Genomic DNA, 22,764 nt, shown 5'->3' with positions numbered 1-22,764 from the left:
GGGCGCCGCTGGGGGCGGGTCCTGCGGCACCGCCCGGGAAGCTGCGCGAGGTTCGGCGGCTGCCACCACATCCTCCTCCTTCAGGTCCAGGCAAGAGGAGCCTGGTCAGGGCCAAGCGAAGGGCTCCGACGGCGCGGGCGAGCCGAACACCGAGCCATGACGCACCAGACGGGCATCCACGGTGAGGGCGGTTGGCGGACGGGCAGAGGTTCCCAGAGGCTCTGCTCTGGGCTGCGCCCCCTTTCCGGCTGTCGGTCCCTTCCTCTCCCTAGCATCAGCAGGGGAAGCTTCCTGTTCTGCTTTGTAGCCGCCAGTCGCTTGGGATGGGCACATCTGGGGGAGTACAGACTTGCTGTGCATAGCTGAGAGTGGGTACACATGCACCCACACAGCTGGGATGGAAATACCTACGTACCCCTTGGGGGTAGATGTTCCTGTGTGTGCGGGTCTGTGTATTTTTGTTCCTTTCTTGGGGTGGGTGTACCCGGATGTGCACATCTGGCGGAGTATACACGCATGTGCACATGTCCTCTGTATACAGTTCCATGCGTACCCATCTGGATGTGACTTGCTTGTACACATCTAAGATCATTCATGTACATGCCCTAGTGGCTGTTTGGACACTGTAGGTAGCATGGGACCATCTTAGACATCACTGTTTCTTGACAGTGTGCACATGTGTGTGGGTGTCTGTGTGTGTGCACAATTGGTACGCATCTCTGTGTGCATTTGTTACCATGGTTGCATGCAGTGGATGTGTCTCATGACTTGTATGGGTTTGTGAATGTGTGTGAGGAAGGGGTCCTGACCTTTACTCCTCTCAGGATCCTCACACTCCTGCAGGCTAAGCTGGGGAAAACCTTTGATAGGGCCCTCTAAGTGGCCTGGGGAGAATTGTCAGTCTGACCTTGACCTCTGACCTCCCTCCCATTTTCCTGGTGATCTCTTTAGTCTGCCCCAGCCAGGGTTGGAAAGTCCCAGCTCCAAGCTGGAGGGAGAGAAGAAGGTCCAGATGGGTAGATTTGTAGGGGAGGTCCTGGCCCTAGAGAAACCAGGCCAGCTCCTATCCCCATCTTCATGGCCAGGAAGCATCTATGGCCTAGAGTATCACACATAGAACCCCTCCCGCAGGGACCCAGTTTCCTCCTTGGACAGGCTGGGAGAGAAGTAATGGCTGGAAGCCAAATACCCTGACCCTCCAGGCCTCAGTGTCCCATCTGCCACTGGCCTGGGAGGGCTGCCTGGCCTGTAGTGAGGGCTCAGGCTGCTTGCCTAGACAGCTTGGTGGTTTTGGCCATCTGCCACTCCTGCCACCACACCATGATCCCCTGCCCAGGGCTACCACCATGAAACTGCCTGAGTCCTGGCTTGTGGCTTGTGGTTGTAGCCACTTGATGGCTGAACTGCCCAAAAAAGGGTTTCCCTGGCTCTACTCCCATTTTCTCCCCACTGCACCCCCCGCCCCGTAGGACCCAAGAATACAAGGGCCTGAGTCAGGGCCAGCCTCCTGACAGGTGGGCCAGCCTATCTCCAGGAGGAGCTGGAGAGGTGGCATCATGAGTCAGCCCCACAGAGGGATCTACTGCCTGGCCTGCCCCTTCCTTCCCCTTTGCCTGGTCATAGCTGCAGCCACCCTCATGTCCCCTGTTGACAGCTCCTGCGGCCAGGGATCTGCCTCATTCCTTCACTTCCTGTACAGTGACACAGGGATGCTTAGAGGATATTGGGGACTGCGCTGCCCTCAGCCCTCCTTCTACCTGTGAATAGCCCTCCTTCCCATTTTAGGCATGGAGAGGTAGCAGGAGAGAATACCCTGGAGTACCTGCCCGGTCATGGGCCATAGCTGTAGGTATGCTGACCTCAGATCCTGGCAAGTAGAGGGACTGTAACCTGAGGCTCATTGGAGTTGGGAGGGTGGGCAAGGGGCGGGGGGTCATGAATCTTTGATGAGAAAGGTTCAGATATCCCAGGCCTGGCTTCTGGATTATTGATGGCAGCTGGGGAGGGATTGGGGTGGGGTAGGAAAGGATGTCTTCCCGTGCTAGGGTGTCAGTTTGCCCTAGTAACACTAGAAGGGGCTTGTCAACCTCTCTGAAGAGGAGCTTCTTGGTCACCCACCCAAGGTCTGAGCAGGTAGAAGGGGCAGCTATCTTATAGTAATAAATTTTTTTGGGGGGGGAGGTTGTTTGTTTTTTAAGCACCAGGGGCACTTAACCACTGACCCATATCCCCAGCTTTTATTAATTGATTGATTGATTGATTGATTGATTAATATTTTGAGACAACATCCTTTTAAATTGCTTAGGGCCTTGCTAAGTTGCTGAGACTGGCATTGAACTTGCAATCCTCCTGCCCCAGCCTCTGGAGCCACTGGGTAAAAGTTGTTATTAAAAGAGGCCCCATTCCTGAGCACTTCGTCCCATTTACTCCTCATTATAGTCTCTGGAGCTTGGGGGTATTATCTCCGTTTTACAGATGAGGTTGAGTTCCAGAGAAGTCAGAGGTCACACAGCTAAGGAAGAATGGAGCCCTAACACTAGGCTTGAAGTTTCAGGAAACTACTGTTTGCTGCTGTTGCAAAGTCCTGTCCTGACCCAAAGAGGCTGTACCCTCTTGCATGCAGTTCAACACCACGAGGCTGTGAGCCCCAGAGCCTGCTGGGCTCAGTTGAGCTTCTGCTTACCCCATGACACAAGGTCACTGGGGAAGATGGGGGCACCTGAGGCCATGACCAGTTTGTTTTCTTAAAGCCCCCCCCCCCTCCCGCTGCCCCTGAGCTGCCCAATCCAGGCCCTATAAATATTCTCTTACCTCAACCCTCCAGCTGTGTTCCTGTGGGAATTCTTCTGACCCCTGGGCAGCCTCAAGGTCGTGCTGGCTTAGCCCTGCTCACTCAGATAACCCAAGCAGAGCCCTTCCCCACTTGGACCATAGTGTTCCCATTCGCTACTACTAGTGGTTCTGAGATTACCCATGGTTCCCTAGCTCTGACCATGATCCATACCTCTGCACTTGGTTCCTTCCTTGGTCACTGGCTGTCACCTTCCAGCTCTGCAGCCTAGGATCCAAAATGGAATTACTTTCCTGGGAGCCACTCCTCCTCCAGGAAGCCTTCCCTACTGTCTCAGAGGAGAGCTTGTTGTCCCTGGTGGAGCTGTGCCAGGCAGGGAATGGGTTCTCAGGGCCTCCTTAGCATGAGGCAGCCTGGCTGGGGGGCTGGAGCTGCATGTGCATGCATCTGTGGAAAGATGTCTCTGTGTTTCTGTGTGTGCTTTGTAATCTTCTTGCCTGCACACTGTCTTAGCCAAACTCTGAAGGTGCCTGCCTACGTGTGTGTTATAAAGCTAGGAATTATATCTGAGTGCATGTTCTCATGTCTAAATATGTATATCTATTTACATTTGACCAGTTGATCGTGTGTTCACATACAATGGTATTTGCATTTATGTCCCTCTCTGCATTATATGTTTCCTTTATATTCACATATGCTCGATTTAGTGAGTTGGCACATGTGATGTTTGTGTGTGTGTATGTGTGTGTGTGTTTGTGTGTATGTGAATGGACATAACGGTGGCATTTGTCTGTGTATTCTTTGTGGATTCCACAGTGCTGAGTGTGTTTCAGGCCATCCCACTGCTGGGCCTTCATGGGAGCAGAAGACAGGTGGGGTCATTAATTCTGGCTGGCCTAGCTTGCCTAGAATCTGCCCCATCTTCGGGTGGGCTGTCCCACCCCTGCTTGCCCCTCCCCATCACCAGAGCAATCCCAGCCAGCAGGCCACCCGCCTGCCACTTCTGCTGGCTAAATTTGGGAGCTTGTGTTCAGTGGCCATCTCAGGTTCCCAGTCACATGGCGGGGCCGTATTTAACCTGGTTCCCAACTCAGCCACCAGATTCCGCAGGACAGAGCAGGCCCCAAACTTGTCCCTCTCCACTCTGCCTACTCATCCCCCACTATGTTTCTTGTTCTTGTAGCCACTGAGGAATTAAAGGAATTCTTTGCCAAGGCGCGGGCAGGCTCCATTCGGCTCATCAAAGTTGTCATTGAGGACGGTGAGTGCCCCCCATGAGCTAGGGCATATGTTGGAGGCTGGACCTAATTGCTTCTGGAGGGCGTATTGGCCTCTGGGCCCCTCAGGATCTCAGTTTCCCTGTCTGGAAGTGGGGATAAGGCCACTCACAAAAAGAAGCCTCAGAGAGGAGCACAAGGTGGGCATGGTTATCACCCCTATATGTTAGCCCCTATCCTGGGGTCCTCTGTGGTCTCCCCAGAGGCTGTGTGGGTATTGAGATGGGCCTAGTCCAGGTGCTGGGCTGAGCAGGCAGGGGTCAGGGGATGAGAGAGTCCAAGCGCTGCTGCATATGGCTAGTGCTACCCACTTCCATCTGTTTGTGGTCGGCAGGCCTGTTCTGGCTTGGCTGTTGCCGAGGAGAGACCTAAGAGATGCCGAGGCTCTTCCTTTGGGAAGAACCCTCAAAATGGGGAGAAGGGACTTGGGTATAGCCCATTCTGAGGGCAGGAGGGGGGATATTCCATGCTTGGCAAGGCCTCAACGTGGACCCGGAACTAAATTGGGGTGTTGGAAGTAAGGGACTCCTCTCTTCTTCTCTCTGTGCCAAGGAACTGTCCTAGTCTGTAAGGGGAACAGACTGGGTATGGGCTGGATCTCTAGGGGTCCTTGCAGACCTTCTCAGTAGCCTGTTCTACTGCCTTTTAGGGGCTTCCCAAACAGGTTTGTTGCTCAGCTCACTTTAGTAGGCACTGTCCAGACCCAGAGTTGACCCCAGGCTTTAGGGCCATGACCATGACTATGCTGGGCTTTGTTCAGAGTCTCCAGATTTCCTCAGAGACTGGATAGGAGTCATGAGGTAGCTCATGAGTGAAGGACTGGGCAGTAGGCCACAGCCTCCCACCCTTAAAGAGGTAGCTGTACTCATTGGCCGCAGTCCTCAGACACAACTTAAGATCTTAAGCAGGAAGAATCTCTAGGTGGGCTCTCCAGGTTTTTTGGGTTTTTTGTTTGTTTGTTTGGGTTTTGGTACTGGGGAGTGAATCCAGGGGCGCTTAACCACTGAGCCACATCCCTACCCTTTTTTGTATTTTATTTAGAGATAGGGTCTCACTGAGTTACTTAGGGCCTCGCTAAATTGCTGAGGTTGGCTTTGAACTCTTAATCCTCCTGCCTCAGCCTCCTGAGCCGCTGGGATTATAGGCATGCGCCACCATGCCCAGCTTATTCCAGTTTTGTATTACAGTTTTAGGAGTACCTGGGAGTGCCCAGAAATGTCCACACTCCAACTGAGGTGGCTGGAGCTCCTGATTTTTCTAGAGAAGGTCTGACTTTCACTTTTTATGTGAGATTCTTGGTTGGAAAACATGAACAGCAATGTTGACAATGCTTCTGCAACCCATTCAGCCTGTGACTGCTAGCTGTCAACCCTGATCATACGAGTTCTGTGTGGGCAGGTGAGGAAGCTGGCATGTTGGAGTTTCCAGGCAGATGGATCCCTTATCCCACTAGGAAGATGTTGTAGTGGGGTGCCAGATCCCCTGGTCAAGCTTAGATTGCCCCTTTGCCCCAGTTCTTCCTCCATCCTACAGCTGTGTGTGCCGGGAGGGTATTTGTGAGATACCAGCCCACAGGGTAGACTGATGCCCCCTTCAGCCAGAGGGTGACAGGCCTGATGAGCCCAGGCATGAAGAACTTGATTGCTGTTGGGTTTGTGACTTGGAGGAGAGGGAACTACAGCTGGGGGTGGTGGCAGAATACCTGTTTACAGAGTGGCATGAGTCGTGCCTTCTTCCTCTCCAGAATTTTTTTTTTAATATTTTGGTTTTAGTTGTAGTTGGATACAATTCCTTCCTTCCTTCCTTCCTTCCTTCCTTCCTTCATTTATTTATTTTGTTTGTTTGTTTTTATGTGGTTCTGGGGATCAAACCCAGCAACTCACACAAGCTAGGTGAGCGGTCTACCGCTGAGCCACAACCCCAGCCCCTCTCCAGATGTTTTTGTCCCTGCAGATCTTTATGGCCTGGAACTGTGACATCACCTCTTCCAGCACATTTGTCCCAGGAGGGGTGTGCCAAGTTTCTGTTGTAACCCTGGGCTTAGGGAGGAGGGAGCAGGAGGTGCATGGAGGGGTTCCTACACTGAGCAGCGTGCCTTGCCTGTAGTGTGGGGTCAGAGTGATGACCCACACGTGTGGGTGTTGAGAAGGAGCCATGTGATTGCTAGTTGTGGACACCTGGCTGTGTTTTCATGTGGTTTGTGTTGGGTGATTTGTAGGGGATTGGAGGGTAGAGAGAGCAGCCTCTGGGTAGTAGCTTTTGTCCTTGTTTGTTCACTCACTGATCAGGTAACATGGTTTCATACTTTGAAGATTTGGGGGCTCTAAGAAAAGTGGGGTGGAGTAGCCAGCAGGTCTGAGCTAGCTCAGAAAGCCACCTCCAGAGGACATTCCACAGGCAGAGGTGAGGTGGGAGATGGCTAGCTACTCCGGCTCACCCGGCCTCTGCCCCCAGAGCAGCTCGTGCTGGGTGCCTCTCAAGAGCCAGTGGGTCGCTGGGACCAGGACTACGACAGGGCTGTGCTTCCACTGCTGGATTCCCAGCAGCCCTGCTACCTGCTCTTCCGCCTCGACTCACAGAATGCTCAGGGATTCGAATGGCTCTTTCTTGCCTGGTCACCTGATAATTCTCCGGTGAGTCCCAGGGACCCGTTTAGCCCCAGGCTGAGGGCCAATGGGGGAATGGGGAGGGCAGCTGAGACTGAGCAGGATAATGAAGCCCTGTCCCAGGGATCCTAAGGAATGCATGTCAGGTCCTGTCCCAGAGATTGACAGGACAGGGCCCTGTACTTGAACCCTGGGGACTCAGAGGCCTGTGAGTAGCATCAGCTTGACCCCTGGAGGCTGAGGTTGAGCTAGGCCAGAGCTCCCTCTGCTGGCAGGAGCCACCATTGCACCCTCACCTTCGTGCTGTGCCCCCTGCTGGATGTGCTCACTGGATGAGTTGAAAAGGTCCCCTTCTAGAGCCTCCTGCCTGCTCCTGGAGAGGCAGACCTGCCCACAGGGATCTCACAGTTTGGCCTCCACCCTTCAGGTGCGGCTGAAGATGCTGTACGCAGCGACACGGGCCACAGTGAAGAAGGAGTTTGGAGGTGGCCACATCAAGGATGAACTCTTTGGAACAGTGAAGGTAGCCACCCAGGCCAGAATGATGGGGGCTGGGCCTGTGAAGGGCTGCAGAGAAGCCCAGTGCCAGGATGAAATGGGAAGGCTGGGAGTCCAGGAGCTGTAAGCCGAGATGCTCAGCAGGGCTTCCTCCAGCCTGCCTGAGGTGCCCACTTATGCCTCCTAGGATGACCTCTCCTTTGCTGGGTACCAGAAACACCTATCATCCTGTGCTGCACCTGCCCCATTGACCTCAGCTGAGAGAGAGCTCCAGCAGATCCGTATCAACGAGGTGGGTGTGCTGCTGGGTCACGTGTGCCTGGAGCCTGTGCTGTTTGGTGGGCTGGGCTGTTCCCCAGGCTGGGCAGGTGGGGGTCTCCTTCACTATTGCCCTGCCCCACAGGTGAAGACAGAGATCAGTGTGGAAAGCAAGCATCAGACTCTGCAGGGCCTCGCCTTCCCCCTGCAGCCTGAGGCCCAGCGGGCACTTCAGCATCTCAAGCAGAAGATGATCAACTACATCCAGCTGGTGGGTGCATGGTCCTGCCCTGGTACATGCTTGGGGCAGTGTGGCCTACCCCTACTCCTGCTCATACACATATGGGCATAGAACCCCTGCCCCCACCAGCCCAGGAGTGCCTGAGCTGTTCCACATGCTTGTGGGAACACACTGTCCTCCTTGTCCCTCCCTGTTTCCTGCATTAGAAATAGCCACCAGGTACACATAGTTACACTCTTTTTCTTCTGTCCTCTGCCTTCCCACATGGGTGCTGCTGTGAGCTCACTGCTCCCTTTCATCCTCCGCATATGCCCACCCCTGGGTTCACACTGACCCCTAAGCCCCTTCCTGTCCCAGGCTCCTTCTGCAGCCCTCTTGACCACTTGTTTTTCCCAGACAGGGTCATTCTGACCCATTGATTAAGGTGCCCCTTCCAAAATGCTTCCCTCAAGAGGCTCTGCCTCTGAGGACAGGCTGAACTGATGTTGGTGAGCCCATCCACACCACCCCATTCATTGCTGTTCCGGGGAGTGCCGCCTTTAGCAACTTTCAAAGGGCACCATTGGGTTTGGGCCCAGGAGTGCCTCTTTGGGATGACCCCCACAGAGGGACAGCTATGAGGAAGAGATCATGAGCAGGCCCCTGCCTGCCAGCAGGTTTCCTCTTGGGTAGATGGTGCCCTCATGTGTCCACTGACCCTCCACAGAAGCTGGACCTGGAACGGGAAACCATCGAGCTGGTACACACAGAGCCCACAGATGTGGCCCAGCTACCCTCACGAGTGCCCCGAGATGCTGCCCGCTACCACTTCTTCCTCTATAAGCATACCCATGAGGGTGACCACCTTGAGTCTGTGGGTGAGTGGTTACTGCAGAGGCCCTGCTGTGTGCTGGGTAGGGTAGCACCGGACTGCTGCTGGGTGGACCTGCTGTAAGGGGCGGAGGTCTGCAGGTTGCTCAGCCTGCATGGAATCACCTCCCTGTCCTTCTCCAGTGTTCATCTACTCCATGCCGGGGTATAAGTGCAGCATCAAAGAGCGCATGCTGTACTCCAGCTGTAAAAGCCGCCTCCTTGACTCTGTCGAGCAGGACTTCCAGCTGGAGATCGCCAAGAAGGTGCGTGGCTATCCCCAGGGGACTGTCACCCCACTTTCCACATGGGCATTAGAGTCTTGAGTCAGTAGCATGGCAGGACTTGTCACTACTGTGGATGAATGGGAACCTGAGGCTCAGGGCAGCCTGCACTGCCCAAGGCTGCCCAGATGACAGATGGCACAGACAAACCCAAGCCCTGGCCACCAGGACAACTTTCCCTGGTTCTGGGGGGAGAGAGAAAGGGGGTGACCCAGGTAAGCAGAGTAGCAGGCTCCAGGGTCTGAGTTCCAGTGGGTGGCATTCCCAGTGGGGATCTACAAGGAGACCCCAGGCCTGAGGCAAGAGATCAAAAGGATGCCCAGGAGTGGAAGTCACCAAGGGTGATGTGTGTCAGAGTCATTGGACTGACTGTGGCCTTGCCCTACACAGATTGAGATTGGCGACGGGGCAGAGCTGACAGCTGAGTTCCTCTATGATGAGGTGCACCCCAAGCAACATGCTTTCAAGCAGGCATTCGCCAAGCCCAAGGGTCCTGGGGGCAAGCGGGGCCACAAGCGACTCATCAGGGGCCCTGGCGAGAATGGGGACGACAGCTAGGTGGCTGGACCAGAGCCAGGCCAGCGAGTGAGCTGTGGGGCTGCCTACCTCACCACTCCCTGCACCTCCCTCTTTCTCACTCTGGCTCCAGGGAAGTGCTTCCTATGGGTCAGGCAGGCTGGTGGCTGAACACACTTACAAGCTTCTGAGGGTCACTGGGTTGGCATTTTGTGACCCTTCCCCATTGCTGACCCTGTCTCTCATCTGTGTGCCCAGGGCATCTGGGGGCCCTGCCTAGCTGGCTCAAGGGGGCTGGGCGAAGGATCTGTCATGAACCTGGCCTCCAGGGGATCTGAGACTGGGGTCCCAGCACAGCCCAGAAGCCTTTGACCACAGTGGGTAGGGTTGGTTGGGGCTGGAGCAGGGGTCACTGCAGGATGGGATGGTTGGATGCTGTATTTTCTAAAGAATAAAATATTTTTAAATCAATATCTATGTCTGGTTCTAAGGGAATGCTGCTAGCCCTTGGAATTGGGTAGCCCTGTGCAAATAGCTAACTGCCCTCTCATAGGTCAGGAGAGAACGGTTGGTCTGCTACATGGAGCCTCAGTGTTCCTGGCCACAAGGGTGTGGGAGAGGCTGTGTGTGTGAGGGCACAAGTCCTAAGGTTGATGGGATCCCCACCTGAGAGGCAGGCACATCTCCACCACAATAGGGGGATTTTCTAGGTGTCTTTGTCTCCCGTAGTTGCTATAACAAATCACCACAAACTTGGTGGTTTTTCTGCCCCTAAGGGAGGTAGGATGGCTACCGGAGATGGGAGGCTGGCTCCCTGGTCCTAACCAGATGTTTTCATCAGCTTTTGTGTTGCTGGGACAAAATACCCAATAAGAACAACTTCACAGAGGAAGTGTTTATTTTGACTCACGGTTTCAGAGGTCTTGGTTCACAGATGACTGACTTCGTTGCTCCGGGTCGACGATGAAGCAGAACATCATGGGGGAAGGACCTTACAGAGGACAGTTGTTCAGCTCACAGCTCAGTTGGGTTGGGAAGCAGAGAGAAGAAAAGGGAAGTGGCCGCAAGGAAGATGCACTCTTCCAGGTGCCACCTAGTGACTGCCTCCTCTAGCCATGCCCCATCTACCTTTAGTTACCACCGAGTCAGCCTCATTCAAACCAGGATGGGCTCATTAGGTTACAGTGCTCATGATCTAATCACTCCACCTCTGAATAGTCCTGCATTAACACAGGAGCTTTTGGAAGATACCTCATGTCCAAGCCATAACCCAGGGATTGTAAAGTCTCTCCTGGACTTGGAGTTCAGCAGGAGCCAGGCCTTTAGCCTGTGTCTCTGAGACATGGATGGAGGCTCCTGTCACAGGTGGGGCAGGGCTAGAGAAGTGGCATTGCTGACTGTGATTCACCTTTTCCTGACTCAGGGCTGTTTCCCATCCCTGGGGCCTCTTCCCAGCCCCTGCTAAAGCCCCTAGGATTATCTAGGGGACCATATCTAGCTGGGACCATAGCAAGGATCTAGAAGAGGTTTGTTCAGGCCCGTCCCAAACACGGGTGAAGAGAAAGACAGTGCTAACATCCTTAAGCTGCTGAGTCAGCTGGATGACTGGACCTTGGGCCCCTCATGCCATGACACCCCCCCAAAGGTGGTTCTGGGAGGAGTGGGAAAGCAGATGTGTAGCCTTGCCTTCCCCAGGAGTAAACCCCATTTGTTTATTCATTCATTCAGAGATATCCTGTCTGTGCCTGCCCAAAGCTGAGTGCAGGGGATCTATCGCTTCAGCAGACATTGAGCGTTTACTGTGTACGGGCATTCAACTGTGCTGGGGATACAAAAGATCTTTCACTCAAGATGTGGACATTCCAGCAGGGGAATCAGACAATATCCACTAAACGGCTGAAAGTCAACAGTAGGGTGTCTCAACAGTTGCAAATACATTAAGCAAAGAGGAAAATCAGGCAGAGGAGCTCAGGAGAGTCAGATCAGGACTGGAAAATTTAGGTCAGAGAATGGGAGGCTGAGGCAGGAGGATCACAAGTTCAGCCAGCCTGGACAATGGAGGGAGACCCTGTTTCAAAATAAAATAAATAAAAAGAGCTGGGGATGTGGTTCAGTGGGTAGAGTGCTTGCCCCAGTGTCAATCACCAGTACCCAAAAAAAAGAAAAAAAAAAAAAGGAGAGGGGAATTCTCACAGAGATTTAAAGGAGGTGAAGGAGGGGGCCATATGAGAATCTGGGAAAAGAGATTCCAGGCAGTTGGCATAGCACAGTCAAAGGCCTGAGTCAGGAGAGTGCACAAGTGTGTCTGAAGCAACAAGAAGGCCAGTAGGGGTGGAGAGAGGTCAGGGAAGGAGTGGAAGGGCAGGTCTCAGAACTTGGGCTACTATATGGACTGTGACATGTACTACTTTGATTCCAGAGACAGCTATGGAGGGAACCTGAGTAAAGGAGGGACCCAACACAACAGGTCTGAACAGGCCGCTCCAGGGGACATGGGGGCTTGAGAGCAGGGGCAGGGCAGCCAGATGGAGAGATGCTAGGGATGCAGATAGGCAGGTGGGTGTGAGGTGGTGGGTGGCGGGCAGATTCTGAAGATGAGCCAGTAGGACTTGAGAAAGGCTCCCAGGGTCCTATGAGGACTTGAGCCGGACTAGTCTGAGTTCTGACCTGGGTCAGAGGCGGCATAGGAAGGACTGAGAGAGTGGAGGATCACCTAGGGTCCCAGCTGGGCCAGCAATGCAGCCAGCCTCAGGACCCCCGGGAGGACTGCTGTGGTCTCTGTTCTGATGGGGCATCAAGGGAGTTGGAAATGCAGGATGTCCCAAGGCTGTGGTAAGGGCTTCCTCTGGGCATGAGAAGCCCCTCAGAGCTCTCTAGGTGGGGGCAGGTGGGGTCCTGAGTATCAACAGAGTCAGGGTCTTAAGGCATGAGGATGAGAGGACCTGGCATGGAGCTACCTTAAATTCTGATCTCTCACTGACCTTAGGCTAGGCTTTGAGCTTCATTCCTCCCAGGATCAACCACAGGACAGATGTGAGGCCAGTGTAGGATATAGGCAATCTGAGAGGGGAGTGGAAAGAGGAAGGGGTGAGATTCTGTCTGCCACCTGACTATGCAAATGGACTCTGACTCATTACACACCATCTGCCCTCCCTAAGCTGGGGGTAAGGAGGGGAGCTACTAGGCTGTAGTGAAATTCTCACTTCCTCTCCTTTCCTGTACCCTAAGTGTGAGAAGCACCCTCATCTGCAGTTACTTCCCAGTCAGCCGGCCAGACCCTCTGGAGAAGCTCTCACTCTCCAACATGGTAGGACAACAGTTCTTAGGTCTGGGGGAGGTAGATGGGCTGAGAAGGGGTGAGGAGGGAGGTGTGCTTGTCAGTTGCAGGCAATAGTAAAAGGGACTGTTAGCTCATGGCCCTGGGGACACTCACTGCACCCTGAAAACATCAAAGCCAAAGGTCTTCTCTATGGGGTGGATGAAGAGGCTGAAGTCTGGAACCTCAGTCCGTGGTGGGATTGGGGCTGTGTGACACCCAAGGAAGGGCATCAAGCTGATGCCTTGCTTCCTACAGCTCCCTCTGATTTGTTCTGGCCCATAACCCCTAATGGTTGAGGGCTCCCAGGCCAGTGTGGGAGGCAGGCAGAGGATGGGGGAGCTCACCTTGCCAGGGGCCTGTGTGGAAGACAGACTGAGCCAGACAGGGTGTTGAGGGAGAGCTTGGGAGAAGGCTGATGGAGAGGGGATTTCAGGGTGGCTGGAGGGAAGAAAGTGGCTGCCACTTTGTTCAGGAGGAAAGAGCAATGGTTCCCAAAGGGAGGAAGGACAAATGGGTCTTTTGACCACCTTTCCTGACCCTCATGTCTGGCTGGGCTCAGTCATGTAGGAAAGTTCCAAATCTTAGGAATCTAGATTTCAGGCTCAGTCCTGGTCCTAAGTCCACATTCTGAGTCAAAGGCTGAGTCTGAAATCAAATTAAGGTTCTCTAAGAGCCTTAGAGGGTGAGAAGGGAGTTCAACAGCCAGAGAGGAGCCTCACTGGGAAGGCTTGGAGAGAGGGGAGTTGGAAGTTCTGCTCTAAGACCTTATGAAGTGGAATGGGTGGAGGTGGAGCTAGGGCTGGACACTTATGTAGTCCCTGGTCCCCCACAGGGTCCCTGCCCCAGGGTCCTGCACCCCCTGTCTCTCTTGGTGCAGGCTGCAATGCTGGCTGTGGCCTTGGCCCTGGGTGCTCTGCCTGCCTTCCTGCCCTGCGAGTTCCAGCAGGGTAGTCTGGTGGACTGCAACTGGCTGTTCCTGAAGTCCGTGCCCCACTTCTCTGCAGCAGCACCCCGTGGTAATGTCACCAGCCTTTCCTTGATCTCCAATCGCATTCACCACCTCCATAACTTTGACTTTGTCCACCTGCCTAACCTGCGGCGTCTCAACCTCAAGTGGAATTGCCCCCCGATCAGCTTCAGCCCCATGCACTTTCCCTGCCACATGACCATTGAGCCCCAAACCTTCCTGCATGCAACCAAACTGGAAGACCTGAACCTGAGCTACAACAGCATCACCACTGTGCCCGCCCTGCCCAAATCCCTAGTAAACCTGACCCTGAGCCACACCAACATTCTGGCACTAGACCATACTAGCTTTGCTGGCCTGCATGCCCTGCGCTTTCTGTACATGGATGGCAACTGCTACTACAGTAACCCATGCAGCGGAGCAGTGGAGGTGGCTCCAGATGCATTTCTTAGCCTGCGCAAACTCACCCACCTGTCGCTTAAGTATGACAATCTCACAGCAGTCCCCCGCAACCTGCCTCCCAGTCTGGAGTACCTGTTTCTATCCTACAACCACATTGTCAAACTGACAAGTGAGGACCTGGCCAATCTGACTGCCCTTCGAGTGCTTGATGTAGGTGGGAACTGCCGCCGCTGTGACCATGCCCGCAACCCCTGTGTGGAGTGCCCTAACGTCTCTCTCCAACTGGATCCTGACACCTTCAGCAAACTAAGTCATCTTGAAGGCTTGGTGTTGAAGGACAGTTCTCTCTATACACTTGATAGCTCATTGTTCCAAGGTCTCAGAAACCTCACTGTGTTAGACTTGAGTGAAAACTTTCTCTACGAATGCATCACCAATACCTCGGCCTTCCGGAACCTGACACAGTTGAGCAAGCTCAACCTGTCCTTCAATTACTGCAAGAGGGTGTCCTTTGCCCACCTGCATCTGGAAGACTCCTTTAAGAACCTGATCTCACTGCAGGAGCTGAACATGAACGGCATCTTCTTCCGATCACTCAATGAGAACACGCTTAAGCCGTTGACCCATCTGCCCCTTCTCCACACACTGCATCTACAAATGAACTTCATCAACCGGGCCCAGCTCAGCATCTTCGGGGCCTTCCCTGGCCTGCACTTTGTCGATCTTTCAAACAACCGCATTAGTGGAGCTTCAAAGCTGACAATCACCACTGGGGAGGCAAATGATTGGAAGCAAGTCCAAATGTGGTCTAGGGATCTCGCTCCAGCCCCACTGGACAGCTCCAGCTCTGAAGATTTCATGCCTAGTTGCAGGTCCCTCAAATTCATTTTGGACCTGTCTAGGAACAACCTGGTGACAATCCAGCCAGAGATGTTTTCCAACCTCTCACACCTCCAGTGCCTCAGCCTGAGCCACAATAACATTGACCAGGCAGTCAATGGCTCAGAGTTCCGGCTGCTGACTAGTCTTCAGGTGCTGGATCTTTCCCATAACAAAGTGGACCTGTACCATGGGCGCTCGTTCACAGAGCTGCCGAACCTGAAGGCTCTGGATCTCAGCTACAACAGCCAGGCCTTCAGCATGCAGGGTGTAGGCCACAACCTTAGCTTTGTGGCCCAGCTGCACACCCTGCAATTCCTCAGCCTGGCACACAATAACATCCACAGTCGTGTGTCACAGAAGCTCAGCAGCACCTCACTGCAGGCCCTGGACTTCAGTGGCAACGCTGTGAGCCATATGTGGGGTGAGGGAGACCTCTATCTCCATTTCTTCCAAGGTCTGAGAGGTTTGCTTCGGCTGGACCTGTCCCAGAATCTCCTGCATACCCTCTTGCCCCGCTACCTGGACAACCTCCCCAAGACTCTGCAGCTGCTGCGTCTCAGTCACAATTATCTGGCCTTCTTCAACTGGAGCTGCCTGGCCCTCCTGCCCAATCTGAAAGCCCTGGACCTGGCAGGAAACCAGCTGAAGGCCCTGAGCAATGGCAGCCTGCCCAATGGAACACAGCTCCAGAGGCTAGACCTCAGCAGCAACAGGATAAGCTCTGTGGACCCAGGTTTCTTTGCCCTGGCAGTGGAGCTGAAAGAGGTCAACCTCAGCCACAATGCCCTCAAGACGATTGAGTCTTCCTGGTTTGGGCCACTGACCTATTCCCTGAAAACATTAGATGTGAGTGCCAACCCTTTGCACTGTGCCTGTGGGGCGGCCTTCGTGGACTTCCTGCTGGAGGTACAGAACGCTGTGCCAGGTCTGCCCAACCTTGTGAAGTGTGGCAGCCCGGGACAGCTGCAGGGAAAGAGCATCTTCGCGCAGGACCTGCGCCTCTGTTTGGATGAGAGGCTCTCCTGGACTTGCTTCGGCTTCTCGCTGCTGGCTGTGGCTCTGGGTCTGACTGTGCCTGTGCTACAGCACCTCTGTGGCTGGGACCTCTGGTACTGCTTCCACCTGGGCCTGGCCTGGCTTCCCCTGCGGCGCGGCACCCGCGCCCTGCCCTACGATGCCTTCGTGGTCTTCGACAAGGCGCAGAACGCGGTGGCTGACTGGGTGTACAATGAGCTGCGGGTGAGGCTAGAGGAGCGTCGCGGACGCCGCGCGCTCCGTCTTTGCCTGGAGGAGCGGGATTGGCTGCCGGGCAAATCACTCTTCGAGAACCTGTGGGCCTCGGTCTATGGTAGCCGAAAGACTCTCTTTGTGCTGGACCACACAGATCGGGTCAGTGGCCTCTTGCGCACCAGCTTCCTGCTAGCCCAGCAGCGCCTGCTGGAGGACCGCAAGGATGTGGTGGTGTTGGTGATCCTGCGCCCGGACGCCCGCCGCTCCCGCTACGTGCGCCTGCGCCAGCGCCTCTGCCGCCAGAGCGTCCTCTTTTGGCCCCACCAGCCCAGTGGTCAGGGCAGCTTCTGGGCTCAGTTGAGCACGGCTCTGACCAGGGACAACCGCCATTTCTATAACCGGAATTTCTGCCAGGGACCCACTGCCGAATAGCGTGGAGCTTCAGTGGGGTGGGGCCTCACCTCTAGACCTCTCTGCCTGGGAAGCCCAAGCTGCCTCTCTAGGCACCTCAACTGCTTTGCTCCCCACCCGCACGCGAGACCCAGGGCAGGCAATCAATATGCTACCAAGCAGAGTGATGTAGCCCGTACCTGTAATCCCAGCTCCGCGGAGGGTAGAAGCAGGAGGATTGCAAGTTGAGGCCAACCTGAGCAGCATAGTGAGACCTTGTCTCAAAAAAAAAAAAAAAAAAAACAAATAAATAATAATTTTGAAAAAGAAACAGGGGTGTGTGTGTAGTTCACCCCCGGTAGAGCACCCCCGGGTTCAATCACCAGCATTGAAAAAATCAACCAATTAATAATAAATAGTATAAATAAATTAATGCAACAAATAAATTAAAAAATAAAATGCATGCATGCATATTACTAAACAACTAACCCTGAGCTTCCCAGAGGTGTGGGTGGGAGAAAAGAAAGGAAAATTCTATAGGACTCTATAAAGTGAATAGGGAAAAGAGGCAGTTTGGAGAAAAGAGAAAAACGGGGGCCCATAGGACTAAGGTTGGCTGCTAAGGGCCATTTTGTTCATGGGCATCTTTTTAGGGGAGTCTGAAGATATTCGGCGAAATGTGGTCTTGGACCTTCACGGAGAGCAAGGGAAGGATTTCTGCCCTTTTCAACCCTTCTCTCAATGCCCTGCCTGACCCATTCCAGGCAGAGCCAGGCAGCTTCTGCTAGGCTTGGGTCAGCACCCGTCTTGGGTATTAATCTCGGGTATTTGTCTCTCTCCCCTACTAGACTGAAAATGGCTTGAGGGCAAAGAACCTGCAAGTCTGGTATATTTCTGTCCCTCAGCAAAGTCCTGCTGAGAGGCCAGCTCAGGAGATGTTCATTCCAAAGTTTCTAGTAAATAATGGATTTATGGCCAGTTCAGCTGGTGATTGCGCCATCTGGTGGCCATGCCTATGCTGGCTTCAAAGACATAACAGCAAAATTTTTGTGACTTGGGTACAGGTGCTCAGGCCTTGGTGTTCCCTGCTATTTACTCAAATCAAACACAGAGGAGGATATTTTATTTATGAGTTGGGAGCCTTGTGTGGGCTCTGACGTGTCCTACTTCCTGAGCCTTCCTGGGGCAGGGAGAAAATAAAAGCAGTCATTTCCCCCAGCCAGGGTGGAGTCTTGGGGAAGTCCCTTACTGAGTAGTTCCCAGATTCTTCTGGGCACAGGCAGAAGCAGGAGCGGGAGAGGAAGCTAGGCCTTGTTTAGGATACCATATTTTACTTATAGGAAGCACAACTTGGACAGCAAATCTCTCTGGCAGTTCCAGGTAGACCTTAATCTCCCCTTACCCCTGCTTGTGCTCTCACACAGACTTGGTGTTCTGGAGGCTAGGACCATTTTAGAGATGAAGCATGGGTGTTGTGGTAGGATCTTGGCTTGACTCAAATAAGTTTTGGGGTCTGAGGTACTTGGCTCTGTGCTATCTATGGGATCAAAAAGGGCAGAGTTCCACTGTTTCAGATCCCGCAGGAGGCAGTCTGAGCTAGGCCACTGTGGGCTGTGTAGAAGGTGGCTCCCACTGCACTGTCGGGAAGGGTACGTAGGGATGGCTCCAGGTCCTCTCTTCTGGCCATCCTCACCCACTGACATTGACATTGATTCTGCCAGACCAGGAAAGAGAAAATTCAGTTCAGATTTCAAGGGGCTAAATCCCAGCTCTGGCATTTGGGTAATCTTGGGCAGGCAAACTTCCCTTTGGAGTCTCAGCTTGTTCATTTATCAAGGGGGTTGTCCAGGGCTATTCTGTAAGCTATTGTAAGAATGAATGGTAATGTGTGTAAGGTCAGGCACGGTGACCAAAAGGAGGCAGACTAAAAGCTTCTGAACGAGGTTTTAATGAGATTCGCTCCCGGGCAAGACCCTCCAGTGGAACAGAGCGGATCCAAGAGAATCCACTCAGGCTCAGACGGATTGGAATTTTATTGGGCTTGGGACAGGAAAGGGAGGTTTTTAGAGTCCCTTGTCCTCCTGCGGTTGGTCAGGAGACCCTGATGATTGACAGGTGGTTATCAATGCTTGTCAGTGCCTGATGTGTTGTAATTTTGCACGCGCACAGGTTGCCTTAGCCACCTCAAACTAACATAACAATGAATATAAAGGTTTGAAAAACCTGGCAGGGCCTCAGTTGTCATTATTAAGTATTGAGACTTTTACTCAGGACCATGAGATGAAATGGCTTCAAAGTTTCTCTCTCTACCCTGACAATGATCCTCCTGGGCCAGGGATGGCTCCCAGAGCACCATGTTCAGAGGCAGATGTGACTGAATCAGAAGCACATGATGCTGGGGACCAAAGCTCTCCTTGGTAGAGTCTGCAGACCTTGGGTGGTTTCCTTGTTGGGGAGTAAGGAGCATCAGAAAATGTCATGATGGGGAAAGGCTACTAAGATTTTAATACACAACTCACCCTGCACTCCCTTGGCACTTTACTTGGTGTCCAGACTTCTAAATACTCTTGGCAAACTTCCCACTGTATTGTAGTTTTATACTAGACTTGCTCATAAAAGCCAAACATCTCATTTTTAAATCATTCTACTTCCTGTAGATCCTTCCGTCTTTTTCTCATAACCCGAAAAAGGAGGAAGAGGAAAGTGTACCTCCGAGCCTTCTTCTTCTTCTTTTTTTTTTAAATACAAACTTTGGTTTTATTGTTTTATTTTTATTTTTTATTTTTTAAAGAGAGAGGAGAGAGAGAGAGAGAGAGAGAGAGAGAGAGAGAAACTTTTGATGTTTATTTTTCAGTTTTTGGCGGACACAACATCTTTGTTTGTATGTGGTGCTGAGGATCCAACCCGGGATGCACGCATGCCAGGCGAGCGCGCTACCGCTTGAGCCACATCCTCAGCCCTTCTTCTTCTTTTTTTAAAAATATTTTTTTTAGTTGTATATGGACACAGTATCTTTATTTTTTATGTGGTGCTGAGGATTGAATACAATGGCTCACACATGTGAGGCAAGTGCTTTGCCACTGAGCTATACAGCCCCACTCCAAGCCTTTTTGACTCTCCTTGTTCTTATGGAGGAAGAGTGGGTCCTAAGTGTTCAGGCCCCCATTAGAGGCAAGCAATCCTACTTGAAGGAAAGGAGGTGGAGCGCTGTCCAGGCGTGGGAATGTGAGAGACAATGGAGAGCCCTGAAAGCCTATGTGAAGGAGCAGAGCTGGGAAAGTGAGTTGTTACCAGAGCAGGAAGGAACCATATTGTGATTCCAAAGTGACGACGTGACTTCCATCATACCCAGAGGCCTGCCGAGACTAACAGTTTTATCTGATGGGACCATAACTCAGTGGAGCCCTCCCGTGTGCCTCAACAAGCCCAGGCCAACTACCAGCACAACTCTTCCCCAGGGGAGAAAGCACAGCTACCTTTCTAGAGCTAAGAGGGGGAGTCAAGCCCAAAGATGCTCCTCACCTCCAGCAGGTTGGTTCTTCTTCAGCACACTTGTTCTTTTTAGTAGACTAAGATGTTGTCACTGGGGTGCCCTTTCTCTCATTCAACATTTTTGCTCATCATCAACTGTGTATCAGATTCTATGCTGGATTCAGAGGGTACAGAAGTGAGAAGAAAGAGCACCTTTCTTCATAGGGATAATATTACAACAGGGGGGAAAAAAATCACTGTGTGGCGACTGTTTAAGAGCAGCAAGGCTAAAGGCCCAGCAATGGGAGGAATTCAAAAAGGGGTGTACCCAACTGGGCACAGTGGCACGTGTCTGTAATTCCAGCAACTCAGGAGACTGAAGCCCAAAGATCAGAAGTTCAAGGCCAGCCTCAGCTATTTGGTGAGGCCCTAAGCTGTTAGCATAATTGTAGCCATCTTCCTTTTCCCCACCCCCACTTTATGAATACTGTTCTTATTCCCAAGAAATAGAAAGTAGCCCAAGATAAAACCTACTGGCCTGGAGACGTGCTGGTCTCTCCCTGTTCCCTCATTGAGAGATAGGAGACAACTTACTGCCCTGAGATGGGGACGTACTGGTTTGCCTGTCCTCTCTTTGAGAAGATACAGGGACATGCCGGTTTCCCTGTTCCCCCTTTGAGAGATAGGAAAACTGCCTGTCTCTGTTCCCAAGAAACAAACTTGGCTTCCATAAGATCAGGAGATGCTTACTATGTCAGTCAAGACTAAACCTGCCCCTCACCTGCAGCCATGATTCTATCCTATAAAAGGTACATTCAAGGGGAGTTGCTGCTGCTGTCCCTCTCTTTTTGCAGAGCAGCCTTGTCAGGCTCCTGACAATAAAACCACCTCTTATCCCAGGTGTGTGTGTGTGATCAGTCCTGCACCACTTTTCTTTCATAAGCAACTAGCAAGATTGTCTCAAAATAAAAAATAAAAAGGGCTGAGGATATAGCTCAGTGGTAAAGTGCCCCTGGGTTCAATCCCCAGTAACTAAAAAAAAAAAAAAAAAAAAGCAAGGATCAGTGAGTGAGCTGCATGCAGGAGCATGCATCTATAATCTCAGCAACTCAAAGAGCTGAGGCAGGAGAATCACAAGTTCAAAGCTAGCCACAGCAATTTGGTGAGGCCCTAAGAAACTTAGTGACATTTTGTCTCAAAATAAAAAATACAAAGTATTGGAAATGTAGCTCAGTGGTAGAGCACCCCTGGGCTCAATTCCAAATACCTAAATAAATAAAGACAGCTCATGTATCTGGGGAGGTCTCACCCTTATCCTGAGTGAAGAAAGGTGGTCACACCATGTGTTATGATTTAGATATTAGGTGTTCCTCTAAAGCTCATGTGTGAAACAATGCAAGAAGGCTTAGATGTGAAATAACTGGGTTATTTCAACCCAATTAGTGACTTAATCCCTTGATAAGGATTAACTGAGTGGTTACTGAAGGAAGGCAGAGTGCAGTTGGAGGAGGTGGGTCATTGGAGGGCCTGCCTTGGGGTATTTTTTTTTTTTTTTTTTAGTTGTAGATGGGATACAATAGCACCATGTTCCCAGCTGCTTTCCTCTGCCACACTCTTCCTCCATGATGTTCTGCCTCATCTCAAGCCCCTAGGAATGGAACTGGCTGTCAATGGACTGAGACCTCTGAAACCATGAGCCCCCAAAGAAACTTTACATTCTCTAATTGTTCTTGTCAGGATTTTTAGTCATAGCAACAAAAAAGCTGACTAAAACACCATGATCCAGGGCAAGAAAATACAGATAAAGAATGGCTGAAAGGGCTGGGGATGTGACTCAAGCGGTAGCGCACTCGCCTGGCACGCGTGCGGCCCAGGTTCGATCCTCAGCACCATATACCAACAAAGATGTTGTGTCCACCGAGAACAAAAAAATAAATATTAAAAAATTCTCTCTCTCCTCTCTCACTCTCTCTTAAAAAAAAAAAAAAAAGAATGGCTGAAAGAACTTTAGTATTTGGGACCCAGAAGTGAGCCCCAACATTAATATAAACAGAGTGGGTAAATAAGGATGGATAAAAGATGAGGCTGGAAGCTGGATGGGAGCCCAACCCCAACATGGCCAGCCTGTGAAAGGATTTTAGAATTTAATCTCACTCCAACTGGAAGACTCAGGAATGTTTTCTACAGAGGAGGAACATGATTTGACTTTTTTTTTTTTTTTTTTAATAAGACCTCTCAGGCCACTGTTGGAGTAGAGGCAGGTGTATTTGGCAGCAGTGGAGGAGGTAAGAGCAGCCTGGCCTGAGATGTGTTTAGAGTAAGAACTCAGAGGACTTGCTAACAGTGTACATGTAATGGAAGGACAGAGCTGACTTCCAAATGAGAGGCCTGAGCACCTGGGTAGATGTCAGTAAGACCACATGAGCAGCAGGGGTGGGCAGACTCGGGGTGCTGCCTAAACCAGTGTAGGCCTAGATCGTTCTTGCTTGATACCCAGAGGTGGTAGGTGGTTGCATGCAGATGGAACTGATAGCCCAAGACAGATCACATGGGGTGGGAAGTGTTGCATGCATCAGAAATGAGCCCATTGGGGTCATCAACATTCACAAGAGGATCCAAACAGACCGAGGAGAACCAGCTCATGAAGGGGGAAGACAATCAAGAGAGGTTAGTGGAACAGAAGCTTAGGTGAGAAATCTTTTTTTTAAAAAAGGCCAAGGTCAGCCACCTCCAATACCACTGAGGGATCCAATGAAAATAAGATAGGATAGGTCACTGGATTT

The 22,764-nt window shown here is 52.1% G+C and overlaps 2 protein-coding genes across 4 annotated transcripts; both read left to right on the top strand.

Moving 5' to 3' along the window:
• Twf2 (twinfilin actin binding protein 2) lies at nt 1–9,791 on the top strand. 2 transcript variants are annotated; one of them, XM_013359450.3, is made up of 9 exons: nt 1–181; nt 3,975–4,052; nt 6,523–6,701; nt 7,102–7,197; nt 7,360–7,464; nt 7,576–7,701; nt 8,378–8,528; nt 8,665–8,786; nt 9,195–9,791. In XM_013359450.3, the coding sequence occupies exons 1-9, from the start codon at nt 157–159 to the stop codon at nt 9,360–9,362; spliced, it is 1,050 nt and encodes a 349-aa protein (XP_013214904.1). In that variant the 5' UTR covers nt 1–156; the 3' UTR covers nt 9,363–9,791. The 2 variants fall into 2 exon arrangements, with proteins under 2 accessions (XP_013214904.1, XP_077899419.1); XM_078043293.1 differs by lacking the exon at nt 1–181 and having other exon boundaries at nt 6,528–6,701.
• Nucleotides 9,792–9,918: 127 nt separating this feature from the next.
• On the top strand, nt 9,919–21,897 carry Tlr9 (toll like receptor 9). 2 transcript variants are annotated; one of them, XM_078043281.1, is made up of 2 exons: nt 9,919–12,627; nt 13,517–21,897. In XM_078043281.1, exons 1-2 carry the CDS (start codon nt 12,625–12,627, stop codon nt 16,550–16,552), a joined length of 3,039 nt encoding a protein of 1,012 aa, XP_077899407.1. In that variant the 5' UTR covers nt 9,919–12,624; the 3' UTR covers nt 16,553–21,897. The 2 variants fall into 2 exon arrangements, with proteins under 2 accessions (XP_077899407.1, XP_077899406.1); XM_078043280.1 differs by having other exon boundaries at nt 13,472–21,897.
• The last annotated feature ends 867 nt before the right edge of the window (nt 21,898–22,764 follow it).

This window comes from Ictidomys tridecemlineatus, chromosome 3 (genome assembly GCF_052094955.1).
Source record: "Ictidomys tridecemlineatus isolate mIctTri1 chromosome 3, mIctTri1.hap1, whole genome shotgun sequence".
Taxonomy (NCBI): Eukaryota; Metazoa; Chordata; class Mammalia; order Rodentia; family Sciuridae; genus Ictidomys; species Ictidomys tridecemlineatus.
The sequence above is the reverse complement of the archived record's forward strand: the minus strand, read 5'-3'. Positions and strand labels throughout refer to the sequence as shown.